We start from the raw sequence: 27,181 nt of genomic DNA on the forward strand, positions 1-27,181 counted from the left end.
GTGATAAAACTGTAATATGGATGGTAGAAATATATTTTTACAATTTGAATAAATAAAAACAGAAAAGTAGTACACGGGCATAAAAACGGTATTGCAATGCTTGAAAATGAGGCCTAGGGTCCGTATTTTCACTAGCGCAATCTCCCAATAGTGCTAATATAATTGGATCATATAACCACCCCTCAAAGTGCGATGAAGAATCACTCCAAAGTTCCTATCTAGCGGAACATAAGAATAAATTGTTTGTAGGGTACGAAACCACCTCAAAGCTATTTTTTCCATTCGATCTATTCAAGAGTTCGTACTAAAATAACACAAAGCTATTCTTTCCATTCGATCAATCCTAGAGTTCATACTAAAATAACACCAATGCAAATTCATATTCGTAATACTCAATCTAACACAAAGAATTTCAAAGAGTGCCCCAAGTTTTTACCGGAGAAACAAAGACAAGAACGTGCATCAGCACCTACCCATTAATTACCCCAATGTCACCTCGGGAATCCACGAGTTGAGTGCCAAAACATATATCAAGTGAATCAGTAGGATACCCCATTGTCACCATGAGTATTCAATTGCAAGACATATATCAAGTGTTCTCAAATCCATAAAAGTTTTCAATCCGATAACAATGAAATCTCAAAGGGAAAAACTCAATGCATCACAAGATAGAGAGGGGAAAACGCCATATGATCCGACTATATTAACAAAGCCCGCGATACATTAAGATCGTGACATCTCAAGAACATGAAAGAGAGAGATTAAACACATAGCTACTGGTACAAATCTTTTAGTTACCAGAGTTGGTTTGCTGCTGGGATTGGGTTGCTCTTGGTCTGTTCCTGTGTATGTGCTCAATGGCCGCAATACTATTCCAGGACTGTTGGGCACGGAGGAACCACCACCCTTGCTCAATGCCTCGCCACACCCTTATGAGCTTTCGTATTATACAGTCATGCAACAGGCTCACCTGGATGAGATGGAAGCTCAGCAAGCTCAGAATGATGCTGCTTGGAATGCACTTCCTGCACAAGTACAGCTTCAGGAGAATGGTTGGAGAGCTTGGCCTGTGATTCCTCCACCGTACACAGGTTTTAGTTTCAGGTCCTTTTTCCAGTATAATGGCCCTTCACTCATGGATGGAGTGGACCCTGAACACAATGTCATGGATAACTCGTCCGATGTTTGGTCCTCTGAAGATGAAATTGCTGCTGTTGAAAGTTTGGCTGACAGTTTCATTGTAGGAAATCATGCTGCCAGGACGGCTTTTGTCAGAGCTGGGGGAGAGTCCATCAATGTTGCTATTGTTGTGGACTGTGAGCTGCTGCTGTGGATGGGCTCTATGCTCAAACGTATCTATACTCGTGCCATCACCGAGGCGCCGACACAGAACACATGCTTTCCGGTAAACCCCTTCAAGTTTATTCAGAGACAGCTGCAGGCAGTCAGCACAGCTTGGATGCTCAATTTACAGCCTGAACCTGACCACTTCTTCAGGATTTTTAGTTCTCAGTTTCAGTTGGGAATCTGCATTGCTTCTCCGCAAATGGGCGATGGTAACACTGTGGTTTCTGTTGATGTTTTTGTGAATGATTCTGTTCAATTACAGTTGCAGGAGTCCCAGGATGTGGTTTCAGTGCTGGATAATGATACCCCACAGGTGGACTCCACTGCCCCACCTCTTGATAATGCCCTTCATCTGATTGCGTCTTCCTCCCTGTTCAATGAAGCTGCACCCCGTCATGGCAAAGCTCCACTTGACACCACTGTAGTCCGGAGGAGCACTCGTTCGAACAAGTATGACGGCTTCAAGGTCCACCAGATCACCGATGTCAAGCAGACCCGATCTAGGGTGAAGGCCAGAGTCGCTCCATCTGTCCAAGCAATCTCCATGGCCGCAGCGCCTGTCCAGGCTTCAACCAAAGAGTGCCCACCCCCTACCCCCATTCAGGATCTACAGCAGGTGGGCATTCGATGTGGAATTGCTCCAGATGATCTTTCTGAAGATAAGCTGCTGGCTGCCCAGCAGACTGCCTCTGATGATGCTGTCTGATTTTTCTTTATGCTCATGAATAAATCTTGGAATGTTCTGTCGTGGAATATTGGAGGAATTAACTCTGAAAGTAAACTTTTGGCCATTAGGAATGCGATCGATGTTAGTGGATGTTTGGTGTTGTGTATCCAAGAAACTAAATGGGAATCTTTTGATTTAGCGTTTATCAAATCTTTCTGCCCCAAGCGCTTTGATAAATTTGTGTTTTCACCTTCGATTGGGGCCTCGGGTGGTATTCTCACTGTCTGGAATAGTTCAGTTTTTGTGGGAACACCATGGCATGTGGAATCGTTTGCGGTGGGAGTGTCTTTTGTGTCCACACAGTCTAATGATTCCTGGAATCTGGTGAATGTCTATGGACCATGTACTGGTAAGAGATGAGTAGATTTTACTTCCTGGCTGTTTGATCTTCATATTCCAGTTAATGAAAACTAGCTAATTTTGGGAGATTTTAATTTCATACGTTCCACGGATAACAGGAACAGACCAGGGGTGACGCAAATGACATGTTGCTTTTCAATGAGATAATTCGAGCGCAATCATTGATGGAAATTCCGGTCAAAGGAAGGGCTTTCACTTGGAGTAATATGCCAGATGATCCACTTTTGGAACAACTTGATTTGTTTTTTTCTTCTTCGAATTGGACCACCTCCTTCCCAAACACAATGGTTCTACCATTGGGGAAACCGGTGTTTGATCATATCCCATGTGTACTCTCAATTGAATCCAAAATCCCAAAATCAAAGTTGTTCCGTTTTGAAAACTTATGGGTTAACTGCACTGGTTTCTCTGAAGTTGTTGCACGATCATGGGAAAAACCTTGTTATGCCCCCAACTCAGCGGCGATGGTGTGCAAAAAACTAAAGTCTCTTAGGTATGACCTCAAACATTGGAGCAGAGGCGTCTCCAATCTGAAAGTTATGATCCAGAACAGCAATGAAGCCCTGACCAACCTGGATGCCCTGGAGGACAAGAGAAACTTGTTTGTGCAGGAAGCAAACTTCAGGCGAATCTTGAAAGAACACCTAAACTGTCTCCTGAAATATCAAAATGAATACTGGAGAAAGAGATGCACAATCAGATACTTTAGGTTTGCTGATGAAAACACCAAACTTTTTCAATCTTTGGCGACGGAGAGGTTTAGGCATAACTCCATTGCTAGTCTGCGAGAGGGTGATGTGGAGATCACTAATCATGTTGGGAAATAAGGGGTGTTGTTCAACACGTACAAAGAAAGTCTGGGTTTTTCTAAGACCACACACATGCGTTTTGACCTGCAACCGATCATCAAAATGGTTGAGGGCCTGGAGGTGTTATCGCTGCCCTTTTCCACTGACGAGATTGATGCTGTTGTAACGGAAATGCCAGCCGACAGAGCCCCTGGATCCGATGGTTTTAATGGATGTTTTCTCAAATCTTGCTGGCACATTATCAAGAAGGACATCTATAAGATGTGCCATGATTTCCATGACAGCAACCTTGATATCTCTAGCATTAGTCAGGGATACATCACTCTAATCTCAAAAACCTCCTCCCCGGAGACTGCCAACGATTACAGACCGATCACTCTGCTCAACTGCTTCTTAAAAATAACACGAAGATCCTGGCCAATCGCCTGCAGAAAGTTATCCTTAAAATCATTCACAGAAATCAATATGGGTTCCTCAAAGGCAGAACCATTCAGGACTGCCTTGCATGGTATTTTGAATACATTCATCAGTGCCAAACATCTTCAAGAGAGATTATGTTGCTTAAACTGGACTTTGCCAAAGCTTTTGATACGATCGAGCATGAGTCGATGTTGCAGATCATGAAGCATATGGGGTTTGATGAAAGATGGCTGGGTTGGATGAAATCCATTTTCTCCTCTGGTGTTTCCTCAGTGTTGTTGAACGGGGTCCCAGGTAGGAAATTCCCATGCAAGTGTGGTGTGAGGCAAGGGGACCCCCTGTCGCCCCTCATATTTGTTCTGGTAGCTGATCTCCTTCAGGCAGCGATCAATGACGCTTTCATTCGGGGCTTGATCGAGTTACCGTTCCCATGCAACCGAAGAGGTGATTACCCGGTCATCCAATATGCGGATGATACGATATTGGTCATGCCAGCCTGTCCCGATCAAGCCGCCCGCATGAAATCCATCCTAGTTGGTCATGCTGACTCTGTTGGTCTGAAGACCAACTTCCACAAATCCACGCTGATTCCCATCAATCTTGGCTTGCAACAAGCTTCTACCCTAGCGCAAACTTTTGGCTATACCGTCGGATCCCTACCATTCACATACCTGGGTCTCCCCTTGGGAACGATGAAACCAACCCTGCTTGAGCTCATGCCAATGGTTTGTGCAGTCGAGAGAAAGTTGTCCATGGCCCTCTCCCTGCTTTCAGTTGGTGCCAAGCTCACTCTGGTAAACTCTAGCATTACTTCGATGTTGATCTATGCCATGTGTACACTTAAGTTGCACCCAAAGGTGATTGAACACATCGACAAGCTGCGTAGATATTGTTTGTGGGCCAAAAACATAGAGACGGGAGTTAAAAATAATTCTTTGGCTGCTTGCGAGTTGGTCTGTAGACCAAAGCGCAATGGTGGTGTTAGGGTGATTGACATCAAAACGCAAAATGTCGCACTCCTCCTCAAACACCTTTTCAAGTTCTACAATCGTCACGATGTCCCGTGGGTGACTCTAATTTGGGACACTTACTATGTGGGTCGTGTGCCACATGCAGTAGATCCGATCGGCTCCTTTTGGTGGCGTGATGTCATGCAGCTCAGTAACGTGTTTCGTGGCATCACTCAGGTTGAGATTGGGGACGGATCTTCAGCTTTGTTTTGGAAGGATGTCTGGATTGAACATGATCATAATGATCCACTCTCCGAGGGCTTCCCCCGTGCCTTTTCCTTCTGCACAAACGAGGATGAGTCGGTGGGAACTGTTCTGACGGCTACTGACCCCGCTATGCTTTTCCATCTACCTCTGTCTACCCAGGCAAGAGAAGAGGTCAGAGAAATTCAGCACCGATCTAGGCAGGTTGTACCAGAGAGGGTTTCCGCTGATTCTTGGGTTTGTACCCTTGGAGGAAAGTTCTCGGCGAGCAAATACTACAACCACTGCTTCAGGGAAACGGTAGCCGATGATGCCTTTCGGTGGCTTTGGAAAGCCAAGAGCCCCATCAAATTCAAACTGTTTGGCTGGCTGTTGCTGGTAGACCGTCTAAACACAAGGAACATGTTGAAACGGAGACACTACACTGTTGCGGACAATAATTATGCATGCATGCTGTGCCAAAACCCACCGGAGGAAACAGTTGAACATCTCCTTTTCTCCTGCCCGTTTAGCCAGCGATGTTGGGCCAGGGTGGGTTTGCTTTGGCCGAATGTGGGCAATAGGGTGTCTTTGTTGCATGCTGGTAGAAATCAGTGGAGTCAGCCGCTGTTCATGGATATTTTCTTGCTGGCTGCATGGAGCATTTGGAAGGAGAGGAACAATGAGTATATATATAGGGTAACGCTATTCTAAGCGTGAGTGTAGAATAGCTTATTCTACACCCCTAGTAACGCTATATACAAAATCTAGTAAAACAATCTACAAAATATAGTAATTTTGAAAATATTTTTTTTTGCTATTCAGGTTTGTAATTTAATACATTTTTAGAAAAAATAACGTATTTTATATATTGCGTTACTACATTTCATATGTACCGTTACTGGGGTGTAGAATAAGCTAAACTAAGCGTGAGTGTAGAATAGCTTATTCTACACCCCTAATAACGATATATACAAAATCTAGTAAAAGAATGTACAAATTATAGTAATTCTGAAAATATTTTATTTACTATCCAAGTTTGTAATTTACTATATTTTCAGAAAAATTACTATATTTTATATACTATGTTACTACATTTTGTATGTACCGTTACTGGGGTGTAGAATAAGCTATTCTACACTCACGCTTAGTTTAGCGGAGGCTAGCTAGCACATTCCTATCTCTTCCTCCGAACCTTCAGTTTACACGAGGGGTGTTACACCAAATGTACCAAGAAATCAAGGCATTGGAAGCTGGCTTCACACCCTTTATAGCCCTAGACAATACCCCGCACGTTGCTGCAGGATGGTAGTGTAATAAAGAATTTCAAAGAGAGGGGCACACAGTAAGGAGAAAAAGAGTAAGAAAATAAGAAATATTTTTCTGCAGAAGATGGCTTGGATTTAATATTTAACACTGAAATAGAGTAGTGAGGATGACGCTCTCCCCACGCGTTGCTGCGGTAACTTTGTTAAAATTTTCGTAAATAGTCGACAAAATAATAAAATCTATTGAAAAGAATCTATAAGCTTGAAAATCAAGAAAAGAAAGTGTCTAAAACTAGAAGAAAACTTTTGAATTGTAGTTAAAAATGTCATTTCAAATAAAAATTTGAAGGATGACTAACATGAATATATGATGTGGCAGTGTTACATGCATAGACTAACACCAAAGTAATTGTAATTTATAAGTTAAATACATGACTCGCTTATGTGGCAGATTTTGCATGGCTTATTGGGAGAGAAGACCTAAATGCATTGCTTAGTGGGACATTGAGGAGGACTCGTTGCATGTTGAGAGAATTGGGATCAACTTCTTAAGAATGTAGGATTTGGAATGGAAGAAATGAAACCTGAGCTTGCTAGGTTGGCTTTTGGTGACATTAAGCAACGTGTTGGCGTTCAGAGGCGCCTAACCGACTGTATTGCTAGAGTAGTAGAGTTTTCTATACTCCGTGGGATGGCCTTGTTCCCTTCAAAAAAGTGACATCTTGTGGATATTGCCTTGCCTCTACTTGATCAGGGATGTTTGCCGAGTGTCAACTGTGATGTTCTGCAAATGCAGAGGACTTGATGTAGTTGCTTTTGAGTAGGAATATCAATCACACAAAGAGCTGATGGAGTGGTTACTTGCGTCTTGTAGAGGTTTATCGTAAAGTGTCTGCAAGTTATCTTAGATTCCAAGCAAAAGTTGTGTCATAGACTCAGAAAATGGCAAAAAAATTATGTACCATGTAATGGTGAGTGCAAAACAGGCCAAGAAACAAAGCGACGTGACAGCTTGAATATAGACATGAGAAACCTCCACCTTGAATATAGACATGAGAAACTTCCACAGAGATGGTCTGCTTTCTAAGAAGTTTATGTTACAACTTTTGAGAAGCATTTCCGAAATTTTACTACAGCCTCAAGAGGATATATCATGATGTTTCATATTTTTCTATATTCGTTTGCATTTTTTGAGAATTGAAAACTCCATGTTGGTGGAAGTCTTTGCGACCCGGTGTTGGAATTCACTATCTTTTTGGATAAGGCATAAAAATAGACTAAATACCATAGGTAGGATTGGTCAACCCATTTTTACCCACTATTTTATCTACATGCCGTTCAAATATGAGCTATACTAATTAAATGCCTATAAGTGCATTTAATGGCTTCAATATAGAAAAACAAACCCAAAAAAGTATCAACTTTTGACATGTGACATGTAATGTTGTGTGCAGAGTGCAGAAAAAGTCTCAAGGTTAGCAAACGAAGTGACGCAACACTTTGAATGCAAACCTGAGCCATTCCATCTTGTAACCAAGTTCTTATATTGGAGATGGTTTAGTTTCTAAAAGCAGTCTATGTGAGAGCATTTGTGAAGCGTTGTAATATTTTTACCATTGTCTCTAGGGGCCCTATCATGACACCATTGCAAGTTTCATCATTTTCTAGCTTTGTTTCCATGTTTGCGGGAGAGTCATGGCCCTGCTGATGTTTGTAACTCGTTCTTTTTTCTTACCTAAACATAGACTAAGGACCACAGATAGGATTTTTCAACCCATTTTTGATGAATATTTCATGTACTTGCACTTCAAACCTGGTCATTATACATTGAAGGATCACAAATGCACTTTAATGTCTTAAACATGGGAGATGGAACTTAAAAAGTGTTTTTTACATGTAATGTGTTTTATTGACAGCAATAAAGCCTTTAGTCCAAAACAAGTTGGGGTAGGCGAGAGATGAAATCCATAAGATCTCGCGACCAACTCATGGTTCTGACACATGGATAGCAAGCTTCCATGCACCCCTGTCCATAGGTAGTTCTTTTCTGGTACTCTAATCCTTCGGATCTCTCTTTACGGACTCCTTCCATGTCAAATTCGGTCTACCCCGATCTCTCTTGAAATTATCCCACGCTTTAGCTGTCCGCTATACACTGGCGCTTCTGGATGCCTGCGCTGAATATGCCCAAACCATCTCAGATGATGTTGGATAAGCTTCTCTTCAATTGGTGCTATCCTAACTCTATCTCGTATATCATCATTCCGGAATTGATCCTTCCTCATGTGGCCACACATCCATCTCAACATTCGCATCTCTGCCACACCTAACTGTAGAACATGTCGCATTTTAGTCGGCCAACACTCAGCGTCATACATCATTGCGGGTCAAACAACCGTGCTGCAGAACTTGCCTTTTAGCTTTTGTGACACTCTCTTGTCACAGTGAATGGCAGAAGCTTAGCTCCACTTCATCCATCCGGCCACATTGAGTTTTATTTTGGAGTTTCATGTTCGACCTCCCAGGTATGAAACCAAACTGATTTTCGTGTTGTATTTTACAATGAGTAAATTTTCATTGATGCCTTAAATAAGGAGTTTTTTTTTTTGCCGAGTGTTAAATATTGAGTACGTGGCGAACAGTCTCCACATTTTAGAAAACGAAAATAAATATGTTTGCCAAGTGCCTGTCAGATGACACTCGGAAACTCCGGCCACATCGTCACTGTGCCGTCAACTGCGGTGGGCAGGGCCACGTGGCATTTTCTTTGCGAGTGCACTCAGCATAGTCATCGATTCGGGCAGCGCTCTTTTCGTTTTTGTGAAAAAGGTAGTGCGCTTCTGCTTGGTTTGTGAAGAAAAAGAATTACATACACTAATCCTTAATTATGGGCTTTGTCATAAAATAACTCTTGGTTGGTGGGTAAGAAGATGGGAGTACAAAATCAGTTTCTGGGTAGCCCGCAATAAAGAGAACTGGTGCAGGTTTTTTCTTTTGATTGTTCAGTTTTGTTTGTCCGATCTGATTGTAAGCTTGCATGTGTATGTGTAGTATAAATAGCAATTGCGGCTATAAATACGCAGGATCCACACACTGAAATGCCAAGCCCAATCACAATTCACAAGTAGTCGATCCGATTTGTGAACCCTTGTTTCCATATATACGTACGTGGTACCTTGATTAGCACACTATACTAGTCACTACGTACGTCCCTACTCGAGTAAGCATGGCGATGGGTACCCCACCACTAGTTGATGTGCTATCGCCGCTCGACCCCGAGGAATTCGCCGTGGAGTCGCGCGCTGCGGTTGACTTCATCGCGCGCTACTACCGCGATATCGAGAAGTATCCGGTCCGGTCAGAAGCCGAGCCAGGTAGCCTTCGCAGGCTTCTATCCGATGAGCCACCGGAAAACGGTGAGCCCATGGATGGAATACTGGCGGACGTACAACAATACATCGTGCCAGGACTGACACACTTCCAGAGCCCCAACTTCTTTGCCTACTACCCATTCAACGCGAGCACGGCGGGGTTCGTCGGCGAGGTCCTCTGTGCCGGTCTCAACGTTGCACCGTTCACATGGGTTGCCTCACCGCTCGCGACCGAACTTGAAGGCGTCATGATGGACTGGATAGGCAAGCTGATGGGCCTTCCAGACAGTTTCCTCTTCTCCGGCGGCGGTGGTGGGGTGCTGCACGGAAGCACCTGCGAAGCCGTGATCTGCACGCTTGTCGCCGCACGCGATCGAGCGTTGAACAGGCTCACCCATGAAGGCATCCTCAAAATGGTGGTCTACGCCTCAGATCAGAGCCATAGCACCTTCCAAAAGGGTGCGAAGCTGGTCGGAATTCCACCATCAAACTTCCGAGTCATCCAGACGTCGGCGGCATCCAGCTACGGCCTAACGTTGGACGGTGTCCGCAACGCGGTCGAGGCTGACATAGCCAGGGGGCTTGTGCCACTGTACCTGTGTGCAACAGTTGGGACGACCGGTGTCGGAGCGGTTGATCCGGTGGGTGAGCTTGGTGAGTTGGCACAACACTACGGAATGTGGCTACATGTTGATGCTGCATACGCCGGTAGCGCGTTGATCTGCCCCGAGTTCCAGGATTGCATCCAGGGTGTCGGGCTCGCGGACTCCGTGAGCATGAACCCGCATAAGTGGTTCCTCACCAACATGGACTGTTGCTGCCTGTGGGTTACCAGCCCAGCCGTGCTTACCTCCGCACTCTCTATCACTCCAGAGTACCTCAATGATATCAGCCATGGAAGTGTGGCGAAGACGGATATGATCGATTACAAGGACTGGCAGATTGCATTGACACGCAGGTTCCGAGCCATAAAGTTGTGGGTGGTGCTACGCAGATACGGCGCTGTGGGCTTACGAGCGAACATCAGGAGGCATGTCGAGATGGCCAAGTGGTTTGAATTGGCGTTGAAGGCAGACGATCGATTCGAGGTCATTGTGCCGAGGAGATTCTCCCTTGTGTGCTTCCGCTTCCGCCCAAGGTATGAGGGTGACCACACAGTGGACGCCTTGAACCGTAAGTTTCTCAATGCGGTGAACGCGAGTGGGAAAGCCTTCATGATACACACTATCGTGGACAACAAGTGCGTTATCCGTCTGGCAATAGGTGCTACCATGACGGAGATGCGACACATCCGTGACACGTTTGAGCTGGTTCAGGAGAAAGCCACCGAAATAGGACAGGACCGTGACTAGTGTAGTACTCTCTCCCTCTCTCTGTAAACTAATATAAAAGCGTTTAGATCACTAGTTTACAGAGGGAGTACTACACATGATATCCCGTGCCTCTGCGTTGTTGCACAATCAATCATATACTTAGTGATTAAAATAACCACATAAAATAAAGGATATTGTAACTGCATGCAGTGTATCTAGTAAAAATAAGCTTTAAATAGCAGGCATCGATCGCTTTGTCAGTTTGGCTTGAGCATATAGGGGGTCTGAAGAAATGTAACCGTGTATTCAAGAAAATAAATTATTTTGTATGATCTTGTTGCAACTGGTGTCATCGATTTTTCCTAGTGCCGAGTGTATTTCATTGGGCAATCAGCAAACATGATATCTGCTGAGGAAAAAAAACACTCGGCAAAAAAAACTGTACTAGCCAAATCGGTTGCTTGCCTAATGTTTACACTCGACAAATAAAAGCACTAGGCAAAAGGCGGTCTTAGCCAAGTGTTTTTTGGGAAAACTTTTATTCTTCCTTTTAAATCTTCTTCTTTTTCTTTTGATTCATTTGTTTTATCTATAAAGAAGACAAACAAAGTCCCAAAAACATGAAACTTGGCATAGTGTCATGATTCATCGTTTGACCTTCAAAACATTTCTACACTCAACATATGCCATTGGATATTCACGGTCAAAATTCAGCATTTTTGTGTTTCGTTTGCTATTTTAAGCCATTAAATGAATTTCTTGGCATCATCTTATATTTACTAATTAGAAGCACTAATGGAGCCTCCACGTTAATCCAAGGAAACTAATCCTATTGTCCATCCGATCGCCTAATTAACTATCTATAGCCGTCTGATGCGTCAGGAGTCCAGACCTACCGTCCCACCTGATTTCCTAAAAAAAAGCTAATTCACCCTAAGATCTACGTGTTAACAGCGTTTAACCGTTGGATATGTATTACCTAGGCCATCCTTACAATCATCCTCCAACAGGTAATCCCCCCACCGCCACATCTAAACTCTCACGTATCTCATCTCCATACCCTCCTCAAGCTCCAACGATGATGCAACATGTCTGAAGCAAAATTACGATCCAATCTACATACTCTACTCTGTAATCCCCTTCCCCTCCAACTTCTGAACCTCTTGTTGTAGCCTTTAAATTTGCCTCCACATATTTGATGGAAGAGACTAGGCAGTACATCTAAACGTCAACAATCCCTCTCACGTGTGGCTCCCTCGGACCTAAACGTGGACCGAAAGTGGGCAGCAATTTAATTGCGCCAGCCAGGTCTTGAACTCAAGACCTCTTGCCACTGATACCATGTAGAAGTGCATGTTCTAGCCAATCCAGCCAAAAGACCGATCTGATGGAAGAGACTAGGCAATACATCTATACATCAACACACATCAATCTGGCGGCACGACGATTTGCATGTTGCTCTGCCATTGTTCTCTAGCAGAAGGGGTTGTGGGAAGGGTGGGTACAGAGGAGGATGAAGGAGCTACTATCGACGGTTGAGGGACGACGGACTGTGTCGAGCAGCGGAATCCTTGACTTTCAAGTTTCATATTGGATGGCCTTGAGTCGGAAGTGCACCCTTGACTGGATGGGGCGGCCTCCCATGCGGGACTATATGCTGTCCTTTCCGATCCCGTACTTGCCTAAGTTTAAAAAACACTCCGAGTGAAGAGCAATCCTCTCACTCGGGGACTTGGCAGCCATCCCGTATTCGCCTAAGTTTCAAAAACACTCCGAGTGAAGGGCGATCCTCTCACTCAGGGGCTTAGCTGCGATCCCGTACTCGCCTAAGTTTAAAAAACACTCCGAGTGAAGAGCGATCCTCTCACTCAGGGGCTTAGCTGCGATCCCGTACTCGCCTAAGTTTAAAAAACACTCCGAGTGAAGAGCAATCCTCTCACTCGGGGACTTGGCAGCCATCCCGTATTCGCCTAAGTTTCAAAAACACTCCGAGTGAAAGAGCACCCTCTCACTCGGGGGCTTAGCTGCGATCCCGTACTCGCCTAAGTTTAAAAAACACTCCGAGTGAGGAGAGCAACCGGGGTGGTCAGGAGGATCCCGTACTCGCCATAAATGTTTTAAAAAACGCTCCGAGTGAAGAGCAATCCTCCCACTCAGACAGAGAAAGGCGTACCCTGAGTTGCGCCACAAGTACAACTTCTGGACGTGCTCTGAGCTGCGCCACAAGTACAACGTCTGGACACACTCTGAGTTGCGCCACAAGTACAACGTCGACTCCAACTGGAGGGCAAACCCCTCACTTGGAACCTTAGTTGTGGTATCAGATCTGCCTAAGTCAAGGAATCCAAGAATACAGGAGAAACAGCTGCATTCGAGTAGAGCAAACCGAATTCCGATAAAATCCAGCTATTGACATGAATTTTAACCAACATAAAATAAAATACATAGACCACATAAAATATAAATGCAAAACGGCAAAATTCCGTTTTATAATGAAAAGAGTCAATTAAAAAATATAATCAACCACACAAATCAACAACCGACAAAAAATAGGCATATTATATATTCGAACATTGATAATGCACACATTAAACCGACAATTATAAAATATGGCAAAACAAATAAACATTCATCAAGTTTTATCCTAAGGGAATTAGGAGGACAGATAACTTATGTACGTATATACCATCACCGACGGTAGAATTCTAATGTTACAATGAAACCATGGAGTCAAAGACGACATGGGTGCCGGCGAAATATAACACGTACAAGTGCGACTCCACCGAAATACCATTGCGTATTAACTAAAGGAACACTCCATCCGTCTAGGTGTGTAAGTCATTTTACGTTGTGCACCACAACCAAGGTGGAGAGGAAAACAAGAAAACTTAATGTCTTTTTGCTAATTAATAGCATTGCATGCAATGAACTAACCACTGCATGTCATGTTTGGTAGTCTCAAGTCATTGAAAGCATGCACGGCCCACACCTCTTATTGGTTGATATATCACAAAACAAGAAACGAGGAGGAAGTTAATGTACCGTGCCTAAATGTTTTGGGATTTTTTGGTTTTCGTAAGGTGACTTACACACCTAGACGGAGGGAGTTATCTGTCCTAGGCATATTATATATTCGAACATTGATAATGCACACATTAAACCGACAATTATAAAATATGGCAAAACAAATAAACATTCATCAAGTTTTATCCTAAGGGAATTAGGAGGACAGATAACTTATTTGGTTGTCGATGCATATAGTCTTGCTATGGAGCAACTGAGAAATGTGAAAACATTACTGGAGCCTGTTGCTGCTATACGCGATGGTATGGGGAGAAATGGCAGCTGATTCTGCAGCTTCAGAGACAGGGAATAAACAACATTTTGGTCCAGCAAAGCAAGCGCATAGTGCATCAGAAGGTTCTGATAGTTTTGCAGCGCCTTTAAAGAAGAGACCAGCTGCCTAGCACAAGCCGCGAGAAGGCACCGCACGAGCAGCCATATTAAAGGACTAGGTTTTGTTCCATATGCATGGGTCAAGCCGTCAAAGTCACAAGAGCACCACTTGTCCGCAACGACGTGATCTTCCAAAGGCACCGAGAAAGTCGCCTCGATGCTCCAGATGCAACCTACGAGGTGACAGGAAGAACACATGCACCAACCAACCCAAGAAAGATTTTCAAGATTGATTTTCAGTACTGCTTCTGCTTGAAATTCAGTTTGCTAGCTGAATAATCAGCTGTTTGTCAAATGCAAAGATTTTCAGAACTGCTTGTGCTTGCGTAGTTGTGAGCTTGTTTCTATGTCTGTGTCGCTATTGTGCATCACTTGTTTAAAAAAATCATGTAATGCATTGACTTTGTCATGGTGCTGTGTTCAAGAGTGCGATTTAACCGTATCAGCGATTGGGATTCTACTGTTGTTGTTTCTTGGTTATATCTTCATGTGCGTAGTCCGATGTTTGATGTATGCAAGTTCAGCAACAAAAACCCTTTCATTTGTACCTACGGAATCGATTGATGTTGGTCTCGACACAAACTTCATCGCAATCTGGGCACAAGAATAGCGGCAGGTGCTACACTGCTGCTGCCTTGCCCTGGTTCGCACCGAGGAAGAGGAAGAAGCCATAGCTAGAGCTGTGTTGAGTTGGGGATGGCTGGCCTGAAATGTGCAATGCATCTCAGATATAAATAGGCAGTGGCATAAAATCCCAACGATCGGGTCACACGAATATAAGAATAAAATTTTAATACATTTTTTCTATGCACATTTAACATTTTTCGAATGTTGGTTAACATTTTTTAAATGCAATATTATCGTTTTTTTAACACATATTCAACATTTTTTCTGAACACATTTAACATTTTGTAAATGCTTGATTAACATTTTTATATATATGATAAAAAAATTCCACCATTTTTTAATACATGGTTAACATTGTTTCTTTACACATTTAACATTTTGTATATACTTGTTCAACATTATTCAAATGCCTGATTAACATTTTTATATAGATGATCAATTTTTTCATCATTTTTTAATACATGTTCCACATTTTTTCTATACACATTTAGATTTTTCCATATGCTTGACTAATATTTTGCAAACACTTGTTCAACATTTTGCAAACATTTGTTCAACAATTTTTCAAATTCTTGGCTGAATTTTTTAAATACATGATCAAATTGTTTTATACACATTTTATTTTGTACACATTATTCGTATACATGATAAACATTTTTCCTATACATATTTACCATTTTTCAAATGCTTGATCAACATTTTTCAAATGTTTAATGTAGAATGGTTTTTTCCTTATATATTTATTTTGAATATATAGAAGTATAAACAAAAGTAAGAATAATAAAGCAAAAAACATGGAAAAAAACAAAACAAAAATGAGGATGTTATTCCTGCGCGCCTAGGCGGCCCAACTAGCGCCACCCATCAGTGAGGGTTTCCACCGTCTCGCTTAATGCGGGACATATGGGCGCGGCAGGCCATGGCACGAAGGTGTTTCCAGGAGATGCCACGCTAGTGGGCTGGGCTTAGCCCAACAAGCATGGGCTGTTGTTTTCCTCTTTTCTTTTTATTATTTCTGTTTTTATTAGCCTAAATATTTTGCTTTCATTCAATTCAAACAACTTTTGAATTGTTTGAACACTCAAACTGAGCTCAAACCTCATGAAAAAGCTTATGAGGCTCACTCGGGAAAGGTATGTTTTTTTATGTTTTAATGGTTTGCTTTTTTTATATGTTGATGGACACCTAATATCTGGCCATGCGCTTGGGAGCACCCCGAAATTACTAATTATGGAGTACTTCTTTCAAATATCATTTTCACCTTCTCAGGTTGGACAAATGGCACGCACTGCGTGCGCGTCACTTATCGCAAATTGAGAGTTTTCTCTTTAATCGTACATCACTTTATTCAAAATGTTTTACTTCTTAAACCGTGCGTCTAAATCTTGAACCGTTTTTACCATTGGTTTCCTCGCGTCGAGATCTACTAGATCCCATGTTGATAGGTTTTGACGAACTTTTTTTTCATGAAAAAATCGAACGGGAGAACCAAACCAGGAGCACGTTTTTTCCCTTTTTCGAATGAGGCATGGCCGTGCCTCTCGCTAAAGCACAATCATGCCTCTCATAGAAGCAAAATCATGCCTCACATGGAAAGGTAAAAAATAGAAAACACGGCTTTTTTTGTTTCCGAGAGGCATGGCCGTGCCTCCCGTGAAAGCACAACCGTAGCTCTCGCGGAAGCAAAACCGTGCCTCTCGCGGGAGCAAAAAAATAAAAAAAAAATATGTTTTTTCATTTCCGAGAGGCGCGGCCGTGCCTCTCGCGAAAGCACAACCGTGTCTCAAGCGGAAGCAAAACCGTGCCTCTCGCGGAAGAAAAAAAAATGTTTTTTAAAATTTCTGAGAAGCACGGTCGTGCCTCTCGCGAAATCACAACCGTGCCTCTTGCGAAAGAAAAAAAACAAAAAACGCATTTTTTTTACCGTTCCTGAGAGGCATGGTCGTGCCTGTCACAGAAGCAAAACTGTGCCTCTGGCGGAATAAAAAAATAAAAATACATTTTTTTTCTTTTCCAAGAGGCACGGCCGTGCTTCTCGCGAAAGCACAATCGTGCCTCTCGCGAAAGAAAAAAAGTTTGTTTTTGCGCAATGTTTTTTGTCCAAAAGCTAAAAAAGACCGGTAAAAAACCAAAAAGTCATACAAAACTGAAAAATCGTTTAAAAAGTTAAAAACGCGTGTGAAAAGAATAAAAAAACAAATCTGAAAAGAGCATCTAAAGTGCGACACGTGACGTTAGCTGAGAGCGCGTCAAGTGGCGCACTCGCATCTCACCCCCAAGTGCTGACCCAAAAAAGGCCGGTTAGCTTTTTCATATTAAAAAACACCATCAACCCCAGAAAAAACCATTTTCTTATAAAAACACATAGAGAACCTAAACTTTTTGAAAAAGTCATGCTCTGAATTTATGAAAATGTCGCCCTCTGATATCAGAAATTAACCATGGATGTTAAAACATATATTTAAACTTGCCGTGGTCCTACAATTTGAGTTGCCATGTGAACACAAATTAAAGAAAAAAATGCTATCTCTAAATAAACAAAATTTGTCATAAAAACAAAAAGGAAAAGCTAAAATCCAGTCGTCCGGATTTTTGCATCAGATCCGAACGACTCGCGCGCCGTCAGATCCTCATCCTGCGCCGCATGGTCCCTTCCTTTTTTTTCCGCCGAATCTGGTCGCCCGCAGATTGGATCCCGATTTTCTCTCCTGCTCGCACGTTGACCTGTACTGCAGTTAAGATCCGATTTTTCTCTCCCGCCCGACCGCACGTCAACCACTGCTGCATTTAAGGTGGACCCGCCCACAAATTGAGCTACTGTTGTTTAGGCGGAAGAAAAAATAATATCTGGAATGGGATTCGAACCCACGTCCCCTACGATGCTAAGAAAGCCAATAACCAACTAAGCCAATGCAACTTGAGGTAAACCTGCCATCTGTTACATAAATCACCTAAACTTTAAGCATGGTAATTAGCCCATGGCCTTGCCGTTGCAATATACGGTAACATATGACATTTTTTACCTTCATGATTTTATCTACAAACGTTGGTCCTCACCTCGGAGGAAGAGCACGGCGCACAGCATGCAACAGGCAGGCACGACCCGTTTAGTCGTGTGTCGGGCCGCGCCTATTACGTGCCAAGCATACGTGCTTGTGGGCCGCCCGTGAAAAATGGCTAGGATAAAAGTTGATAACTCACGTATAAACACCGCGGTAACTTCATTATAAATAACATGATAATATACGCACATCAGAGCTGATAACTCAAGTACAAACATCACGGTAACTTTTCATCCTCATGATAAAAGTTGTTTAAAAATATACCCTGATAACTTTGATGTAAATAACATGGTAATATACGCATATCCGATCTGATAACTCATGCGCAAATACCACGACAGCTTTTCACCTCTAGATGAAAATTGTTGAAACATACCCGGTAATTTTTATGTAAATATCATGGTAATATAGACATAATAGCTGATAACTCATATACAAACACCACTGTAACATTTTGAACGGGATTAAAGTTTTGAAAAATATATCCCGATAACTTGTGTGTAATTAGCATGATAATATACACACAGTAGAGCTGATAACTCACATATAACACACATGATTACTTTTTAAACAGGAAAAATGATGCTGAAAAACATATCCAGATAACTTGTCTGTAAGTAGCATGATAATATATGACAACAGAGTCGATAACTCATGTACGAACACCACGGTAACTTTTGACCTTAAAATAATATAATTTTTAAGCATACCTCGATACTTTTTTGTATAAATAGCATGGTAATATACGCACAACAGAGCTGATAACTCACGTACCAACAGCATAGTAACTTTTTTAACCTGAACAAAAAATGTGTTGAAAAACATATACCTGGTAACTTCTGCCTAATTAGAATGGTAACTTGTGCACATCACAACAGATAACTTACTTAGCCCAGTCGTGGTTACTATTGACCCCTCCCCCCCCCGCCCCCCCCCCTAAAAAAAAGTCATCCAACATGGAATCTAGTTTCGAAGGCGTTGTCGGGACGTTTTTATTGGAAAGCGATTTTCATTCGGACAAATGGTTTGACCTATAAAACATTTTGAACTTTTCAAATAAGGATAATCTAAGATGATATCATATTTTTTGTCCTCTAGTGTAAACATGCATGTGTACGTGGAGAGAAGGTTGAAACAACCATTTTTTATGTCCTGATAATTTGTACGTAAACAACATGATAACTTATGGATCACACGCGTGATAACTTATGTAGTCTAGGGGTGATAACTCTTTACTCCCAAAAAAAGTCGTCGAAACATATTAATATGAGATCTAGTTTTGAAGGTCTTGTCGCGATGAATCTTTTATGTGAAAACATTTTTTTAACCGGAGCAACAGTTTGAGCTACAAAACATTTTAAAATTAGAATTTTGTTGAAATCTTTACTGACATCATCTTTTTTGTCTCACATGCATGCGTGCACACTCAAATCAACTGGATATGGGTGTTTCATGCACACTTTGCTTTGCTAGTCGCTGGTCCTTCTATTATGTTTGCACTCGTTCGGATCTGTTCGTAAAATCCGACCGTTTGGACATTAGCACACTCCGATTTGTTATTTCGTGTGAAAAATTAGGCCTAATAAATACATTTATGAGCATAAGTTTGTAGTCAAAAAAAGGCATGCATGGTAAATAGCGTGGTAAGTTACAAACTATAGACCTGCTAAATTAGGTACAAACAACATGATAACTTTGAACCGGAGAAAAAATCATTGAAAAGATATCCTCAGTAACATATGTGTAAATAGCACGGTAAATTACATAACGCGGAGCCGATAACTCATGTACGAATACCATGGTAACCTTTTTGACCCTCGGAAAGAAGTTGTTGAAAATATATCCCGACAAGTTTTGTATAAAAAGCATGGTTTTGTTTACGCATTACAGACCTGATAACTTATGCACAAGCCCCCTGATAATTTTGAATCGGGGATTTTTTTTAATTAAAAATGTACCCCGATAACTCTTGTGTAAATAGCAGGATAATTTACACCTCACATATCTGATAACTTACATATGAACACCCCGATAACTTTTGTTTCAGTTAAAATAAGTGTAGAAACATCCCCTCGATAAGTTCTAGGTAACTAGTATAACATGAGGGTCATGGAGACACCATATATCCGTTCGCGAAAATTGTCCAGTACAGAAATCCAAGAAAAAAACTGGAAAAGCATGTTTCCTGTACTATTATACATAGTAAACAAATGTCCAAAAATTGGTTAGTTTATTATTTGATTTGGTCTGACCGTTCAATTTAGTTGTGAGGTGAATTTCTCTTTCAAATATGTACTCAAATTCTATAAGGAGTCAGATATTTTTGAAACTTGTCTGACGTTATAGATGGTAGTGAAATGTAAACTAACGCATGACTTAATTGCAATGAGGGGTTAGCTCAGGTGGTTGTTGAGCTGGGGATGGACGCCAGAGGTCTTGTGTTCGACTCCGGTGCGCGTTCTTTTAAAAAAATTACGTAAAAAGGCTGCGATACGGGGAGAATCACAAGGAATGGAAAAATCGCTGTAGCGGGAGTCGTGCGGATCTGTTGCTAACCACCAGTCGACTGGTGGTTAGCACAGTCCAAAACAAAATGCCATCTCTTAATAACAAAAAATGCAATATTTTATAAGAAAAATGTCATCTCTTGATAATAAAAATGCCTTCTCTCAATGATAAAAGATATCTATTAATATAAAAATGACAACTCTTAATAATAGAAAATGCCATCTTAAAAAATGTCATCCACGTTTTTCTAACCCTTGAAGCTGTTTTTGGGTAAAATAAAAAACCTGGCATGTTTTGTGTGTTCGAACCCATTTTCAGCAGTACCCAAACCTGAAACCCGTCATTACTGAACAAAATACCTACCATCCACTGATCCACCGATTTTCCACCCATCCACTCCGCCCTGACGGCACTCGTCGGCGGCCGCGGCCGCCTCTCTCCCCCCGCCCAGGGGTGCGCGTCTGACCTGACCTGACGGCGCTCGCCGGCGGCAAGACTCGTACCGGCGGAGATCTAGGCCAGGGTGAGCGCCCCTCCCTCCCTTCCTCCTTCCACCCTTTGCCTGGATTGATTTCTTTCTTTCTTTCTTTCACCGCATCCGCGTCCTTGATTTTCCGCTTGCAATACACAATTTTTACTTTACTTATTAAGTTTCTCTAGACTCTAGAGCCTTTAAACAAAGCTTTCGATTAGTTTACCATTTGCACCCTCCATAAAAGAAAGAAAGAAAGAAAAAAAGATGGCGACTGGTGTTTTCGCTTTGGATTGAAATCCAACCCACTATTACTTCTTTATTTTTATTTATCTTATCTAGAAGCTTACCTGAAGAATGGACCAAAGAAGCAGCAGTTTTACCTACTACACTAATTAATTTAACTGTATAGCACAAGGGAAAAACTACACAAATACTAATAATAATACCAGAAATACGTGTATGGATTATCTCACACTCACATCAACCAGGGATGATTGGATTTGGATGTGGATGTGGATGTTACTGTTTCCCCAAAAGTTGCTTCAATTTCATACACATCTTTGTTATTTGGTACTAGAATAAAAACACATATCTCTGTTAGTAATTAACTGCAGAGACATATTGGAATGAATTCACAGCTTTGTTTGCACCTGATGCCCATTCCTTGTCTTCCTCTAATTAACTTTGCAGCCGATCGATGTATCCGGTTCCACGGCAACATATCTGCCATGGAAACAACATATCTGCTGGGCAAATACAGAAAACAGTTTGCTCAGTTAATGACTTGTTGTATGCATAGACTGCACAATTTGCTTCCATAACATAATTATTGCTAGCTGGCTGCGCCTATATATAATTGCGTCCACTGCTAATTTGCTTGCTCGCAGGACGACAACACATGTCAAACATCCAGTCCACCATGAGCCTATCTGCCACTGGGATAATTAGTGATGTCGATGATTGCGTCAACTTGTTCCAGTGGGCCAGATCTGCCATTCCATCTCTGCACTCCGGCTTGAGTGGCTCACAGCAGGAAATTCTCCAGGAGCATGTGTCGCGCTTACAGGGTGGCCTACAACGTCTCAGGGATGCTCTTCCTGCAATGTATGACCTCATTGACCGAGCAGAGCGGAGAAGCCATGACACCCGTGTGGAAAAGCTCCTTCCAGTACTCAAGGATACAGTCTATGAGGTCGAGGACCTTCTTGATGAGGCCAAATGGTACGAAGTGAAGGCGCAAGTTGAGGGCAATGCAACCCAATCTCCTCCTCTCGTCGAGTTCATCGATGATGTCGTCCAAGGCAGCAGCTTCGGCAAGCTGAGTCATGTCCAATCAAGGTTGAGGAATCTTTCGAGTCAGCTGGAGATCGCTGGGCTTGCTGAAGCTACAGAACAGGTTGACAGATTAGTCAAGCCAAAGACCGGCTCTTTGCCATATGAAGGCCTATTTTTTTGTTATTACAAGGAGCTAGCGCAGGTGATGGGATTTTCCACAAATTCAAAATGCAAGAGACCAACGAGTTTGGCCAATGCATCAACAAGCGCATCAGCAAACAACCAATTCAGTAACGGATTAAGAAGAATATCGAGCCTTCCTGTTTTGGTAATACAAGGAGCTGGTGGTGTTGGAAAGACTACTTTGGCCCGACGTATATGGTTCAATCAAACAGGGAAGCCTCGGATCATTTGGATTCATGTCTCAGATGGCTTTGATGTGAAGAGGTTAACTAAAAAGGCCATACAACTCTGTACTGGGGAGGAGACAACAACTGATGATTTGGATTCTCTTCAGCGTGACCTTTCTAAGCATGTGAGCAATAAAAGGTTATTGGTCTTCCTTGATGATATGCGGGATGATGCCTTGAAGGAAAACGGGCAGTGTTGGAAGAGGTTTTGTGCACCTTTTAGGAATGTCCGAGGGGGAAGCATGATTTTGGTCACTACTAGATGTTCAGAGGTTACTGAGGGGGTGCGGACAATGGGGCCCATTATCTTAGATGGTCTAAAAGGTGATGTCTTTTGGAATTTTTTCAAATTGTGCGTGTTTGGAGATGGGAGGTCTGAGATTGATCCTGAGTTAGAGCGCATCGGTAGAAGTATACTTCCTAAATTGAAGGGTTCTCCTTTGGCCGCCAAAACTTTGGGACGCATGTTAAGCAGGGACCTTCAAGCATCCCATTGGAATTCTATACTTGAGAGTGAACTGTGGGAGTTGAGACAAGAGGAGGCCGACATTTTTCCGGCCCTTCAGTTGAGCTACATGCATTTACCATTCTATTTGAAGCGATGCTTCGCATTCTGTTCTGTGTACCCCAAAGATTACAAATTCCAGAAGGCACGCATAGCTGAAGTTTGGGTAGCGGAAGGCTTTGTGGAATCTCAAGGGGGTGTTCCAATTCAAGATATTGGCTGTCAGTATTTTCAAGACCTTGTAACACGGTCCTTCTTTCAAATGGTTCCCGGTGGATACGTAATCCCTGACCTATTGCATGACCTGGCACAAAAAGTTTCAGAGCACGACTGCTGCATCTTAAGAAATGATAGTTGCTTTGATAAAGTCCCACAGGATGTTCGTCATCTGTACGTACTCCCTAGCAGTGACTTTGATGGTTCCAACTTGTTGAGACTGTGCAGGTACACAAAGTTACGTACCCTAATTTGCAAGAAGAGTTTAGGGAAAGAAGCAGGATTAGTAATGGGCCACTGGTGTACTAAACTTTTGCGTATGCGTGTCATTTCTTGTGCCTCCACAGATGAGTTACCAGATAGTATTGGCAACTTGAAGCATCTTCGGTACCTTGAAATCTCCAGAGATTGTGCTTTGAAGAGGATTCCTTCAACTTTCCGATGGCTATATAATCTGCAGATTTTCTATGCCAAGAAATGCAAGCTAGAAAGACTGCCTAGTGACTTTGGTAAGTTGATCAACTTACAGAAATTTGAATCGGATGGATTGCCATATTATCCTGGGTGCCGTATGCGTGTTAATGCAGCAGATGGGCAGGGGCAAAGAATAGTTAGGTTAATGAAGAATCTGAACCAATTTCATGGCTTGGAGATCACTCATGTTGGCATGCTAACTAAGGATGATGCAGCAGAATCAAAACTGAAGAATAAGAAAGACCTTGACGAGTTGAAACTGAAATTTAAATCAGATGGGTTACCAATTTCGTCATGGTTTTCAGGCTATCCCGAGTCTCAGTTCATGCAGGACAATGAGATAGACATGCTTCATCAGTCTCAAATCATCCAGGACAATGAGATAGAAGTGCTTCAATCTCTGCAACCTCCTATCAGTCTCAAGTCTCTGTTCCTCCAGAATTATGCTGGTGTCTCGCTCCCAAGCTGGTTTCGGCAGCAAAACATACCAAGCTTAGAATCACTTACTTTTAGAGACTGTGTTGGACTCAAGAGCATATCATTGTGCATGATCTCACAGATTATAGGCTTAAATCTGATACCTGCAGTGCTAGTTCACAACAATAATGATAGTGTTGGTATGTTCCTGTCCCTGACAGATGTAGCCATTTATGGGTGCCGAAATTTATCAACTCTCGACCATTTTCTACTACCAAAGTATGTACCAGCCATGAAGAGAATAACAATTGGAGGTTGCAAGAGGTTAGAATCAATACCAACAGAAATGTTTGGGGATTTTCATTTTCTTGAAGAACTGAGCATGACCTCTTGTCCAAAAATCTGCTCCTGAAGATTGGTATCGCCATCCCTTAAGAAGCTCAGACTGTCTGATTCTGCTCTCTTTTACAGCATCGAGTGCCGCTCCCTCACCCACTTTCATCTATCAAGTGAGTTTGTCATGTCCATCCAACTACAGATGTGGAGTCTTCCAGCTCTACGGGAGTTGCACATTCTGTGCCGCTCTCTTACATCTATTGGAGGCTCCACTAACCTTTCCCTTTGTACCGGCACTGGCAGCATTAGAGCATTCTCATCCCTTAGTGTCCTAAGTATTTCACATTGTGATGAATTGTCAACCCTTGATGACCTCCTAACACAAGAATATCTACCTGCTATTGAGGAAATTGCAATCTGTTTTTGTGGGGAGTTACTGTCCCTGCCAGGTGAAAGCTTTGGGAGTTTTCCTTATCTGAAAGATCTGCGGATTGACAACTGCAGAAGCCTCAACTGGCAAAGGAGATTGGTGTTGCCATCGTCTCTGCAAAGGCTCAGCTTACAATATTGTGGGGATATGTCTTCATCTGTTCCCAGCTGCCTTAATAATCTAACGTCCCTCGTCTCACTGACAATGAAGGGATGCCAGGGTATAAGATGCATTCCAGGCGACATTTGGCGCTGTGATCTTACATCACTTGAGTTGTTGGAGATTCGGGATTGTCCAGACCTAGTTTCAATCGGTGGAGCAAAGGCAGTTGAGAAAATACAGTCAGTGTGGATATGTGGGTGTCCAAATTTAAAGGGAATATCAGGGATCCTGAGAAGGTGCAGCAAAGGTACGTGTTGCCCGCTCAGCTTTTACTCCGCATGTGTTCCAAATTCATGGCATACTGAGAAAAAAAGGTAGAGTATGTATTATGCAGTAAAAATCCAACTTAAATCATGCTGGACTTGCTTGTTGATGACACCTTTCGTGTATTGTATGTCTTGTTTCTGCTTGTTAGTTCCAATTCAACACAAGTGACATTTTGAGGAAACTCGCTAGATGTAATTAAGAGTGTTGCTGTGCTGCGTGGGTTTAGTCGAACACTATATTTTTTTTCCCAAATTTGCTTTACCGACCATGTGTTGTTTTTCTTGAAGGATGAGTGCTACTAAATGACAAGCGAGCTCGAACCCATGGCTGCATTGCTTGGAAGTTGGAAGACCCGGGGATGGCGAGACTTGGTGCTGCACTACTTACTTGGTGCAGCTGATTCTCCCCTTGATTCTACTATCGCGATCGATATTTGCGCTGATAATTAACTTGTAATAAACGATGCAGAGTCACCGTGGGTCTCTTAAGACATGTTGTACCTATATGTGTTTGTGTGTTTTGGTGCATATTAACTCTGGAGCATGATTACCTGCCATGCCTCAACATCCGCGTGTGCATGATTTTTAACCCTTGTGTATTTTTCTGTTGCCAAATTTTCTCTACTGACCATGTTTTGTTCTTCAAGGGATTATATATATCCGGTAGCTGCATTACATGGAAGGTGGAAGGCCTGGGGACAGCAAGACGTCATGCATTCGTCTCGGCAGCTCTATCCTTATCTGTGCCCACTTCTTTTGTTCTGAAAAAGATCCATCAATATATAATTCCTCTGCAATCCATATTCCTGCTGCTTACTACAGTATCAGTTTGCAGTTTGCACAATTGGAGTAAACTTGTTGTAACTTATGAAACGACAGAGAGTTCATTATGTGGGTCAACTTGTTGTTACCACTGGCGTGCCAGGTATGGGGCACAAGAGATTAGACATGATTAACTATCAGGTTTCCATATCCAAGTCTGCTAGGGCCTAGGAGTCTAGTCCACCATATCTCTAAGCCATGTTGTACCTGTCTGCATTTTTGTGTGTTTTGTTGCATCTTAACTCTGAAATATGTTAACCTGTCATGCATGAGCACAACACCTGCATCTGCATGCTCATGATTTCCCCCTACTTCTGCAGTTTCTGTGCTTACCTTTATTTGCTGTGGATTCTGCTTGTGCTCTTTTCATTTGCTGGTTTCTCCTTTCTCCTTTCTCTCGACGATTTGTCCTAACACTTCTGCTTCGGTACACCCCCCTTAGACACATCAAGGGCTGAGATTCCCCCATACCCCTTCGCTGCCAGGGGCACGATCGTCTTATGTAAAAAAGGTAACCCCCGCGCGTCCACGCCGATACCCCGCGCGCCTGTGTATACGCAGTTGCGGGACGAGCCGAGCCGCTTGGTAGCCGTGAGGACGCGAGCCGAGCCGATCAGTTAGCATCCATGGGCCCAGTATGTCAGATGCAGGGCGTGTTTTTTTTTAAAAAGTCGGCGTTGACCGGTGGGGGCGTACGTGTGGACGTGGCGCGGACGGCAGTATCGCGGTGCAATTAACTGCTTTTGCAGTAATTGCGGCATGCATGCAGGCGCTGACTGCTCGCGGCTGATCTCCTGCCGCTCGCCTGCTGCCCTGGTAGTCCGCGCCCTCCACTGCCGCCCATGCGGCGACCGGGCGCCTGCCGCCAGCCTTCCGCCTCGGGCCGGCAGTTGAGCGACCGGTCGGCTGCCGCCGCTGCGGCGACCTCCCGC

The 27,181-nt window shown here is 42.8% G+C and overlaps 2 protein-coding genes across 5 annotated transcripts; both read left to right on the forward strand.

The window, feature by feature from the left end:
* The first annotated feature begins 9,316 nt into the window (after positions 1-9,316).
* LOC125534642 (tyrosine decarboxylase 1-like) lies at positions 9,317-11,084 on the forward strand. The gene has a single exon (XM_048697811.1). It carries the CDS (start codon positions 9,351-9,353, stop codon positions 10,845-10,847), a length of 1,497 nt encoding a protein of 498 aa, XP_048553768.1. The 5' UTR covers positions 9,317-9,350; the 3' UTR covers positions 10,848-11,084.
* Positions 11,085-20,851: 9,767 nt separating this feature from the next.
* On the forward strand, positions 20,852-26,508 carry LOC125540484 (putative disease resistance RPP13-like protein 1). 4 transcript variants are annotated; one of them, XR_007297329.1, is made up of 4 exons: positions 20,852-20,984; positions 21,824-25,408; positions 25,716-25,818; positions 26,075-26,508. XR_007297329.1 is itself a non-coding variant. In XM_048704098.1 (3 exons), the coding sequence occupies exons 2-3, from the start codon at positions 21,835-21,837 to the stop codon at positions 23,691-23,693; spliced, it is 1,740 nt and encodes a 579-aa protein (XP_048560055.1). In that variant the 5' UTR covers positions 20,852-20,984; positions 21,824-21,834; the 3' UTR covers positions 23,694-23,827. The 4 variants fall into 4 exon arrangements, 1 of the variants encoding a protein (XP_048560055.1); XR_007297328.1 differs by lacking the exon at positions 26,075-26,508 and having other exon boundaries at positions 25,716-26,016; XM_048704098.1 differs by lacking the exons at positions 25,716-25,818; positions 26,075-26,508 and having other exon boundaries at positions 21,824-23,570; positions 23,690-23,827.
* Positions 26,509-27,181: the final 673 nt, after the last annotated feature.

This window comes from Triticum urartu, chromosome 2 (genome assembly GCF_003073215.2).
Source record: "Triticum urartu cultivar G1812 chromosome 2, Tu2.1, whole genome shotgun sequence".
NCBI classification, from domain to species: Eukaryota; Viridiplantae; Streptophyta; class Magnoliopsida; order Poales; family Poaceae; genus Triticum; species Triticum urartu.

What these genes read in the sequence shown, in the direction of transcription:
- LOC125534642 (XM_048697811.1), top strand. Translation starts at nt 9,351, where the DNA reads ATGGCGATGGGTACCCCACCACTAGTTGATGTGCTATCGCCGCTCGAC.
- LOC125540484 (XM_048704098.1), top strand. Translation starts at nt 21,835, where the DNA reads ATGTCAAACATCCAGTCCACCATGAGCCTATCTGCCACTGGGATAATT.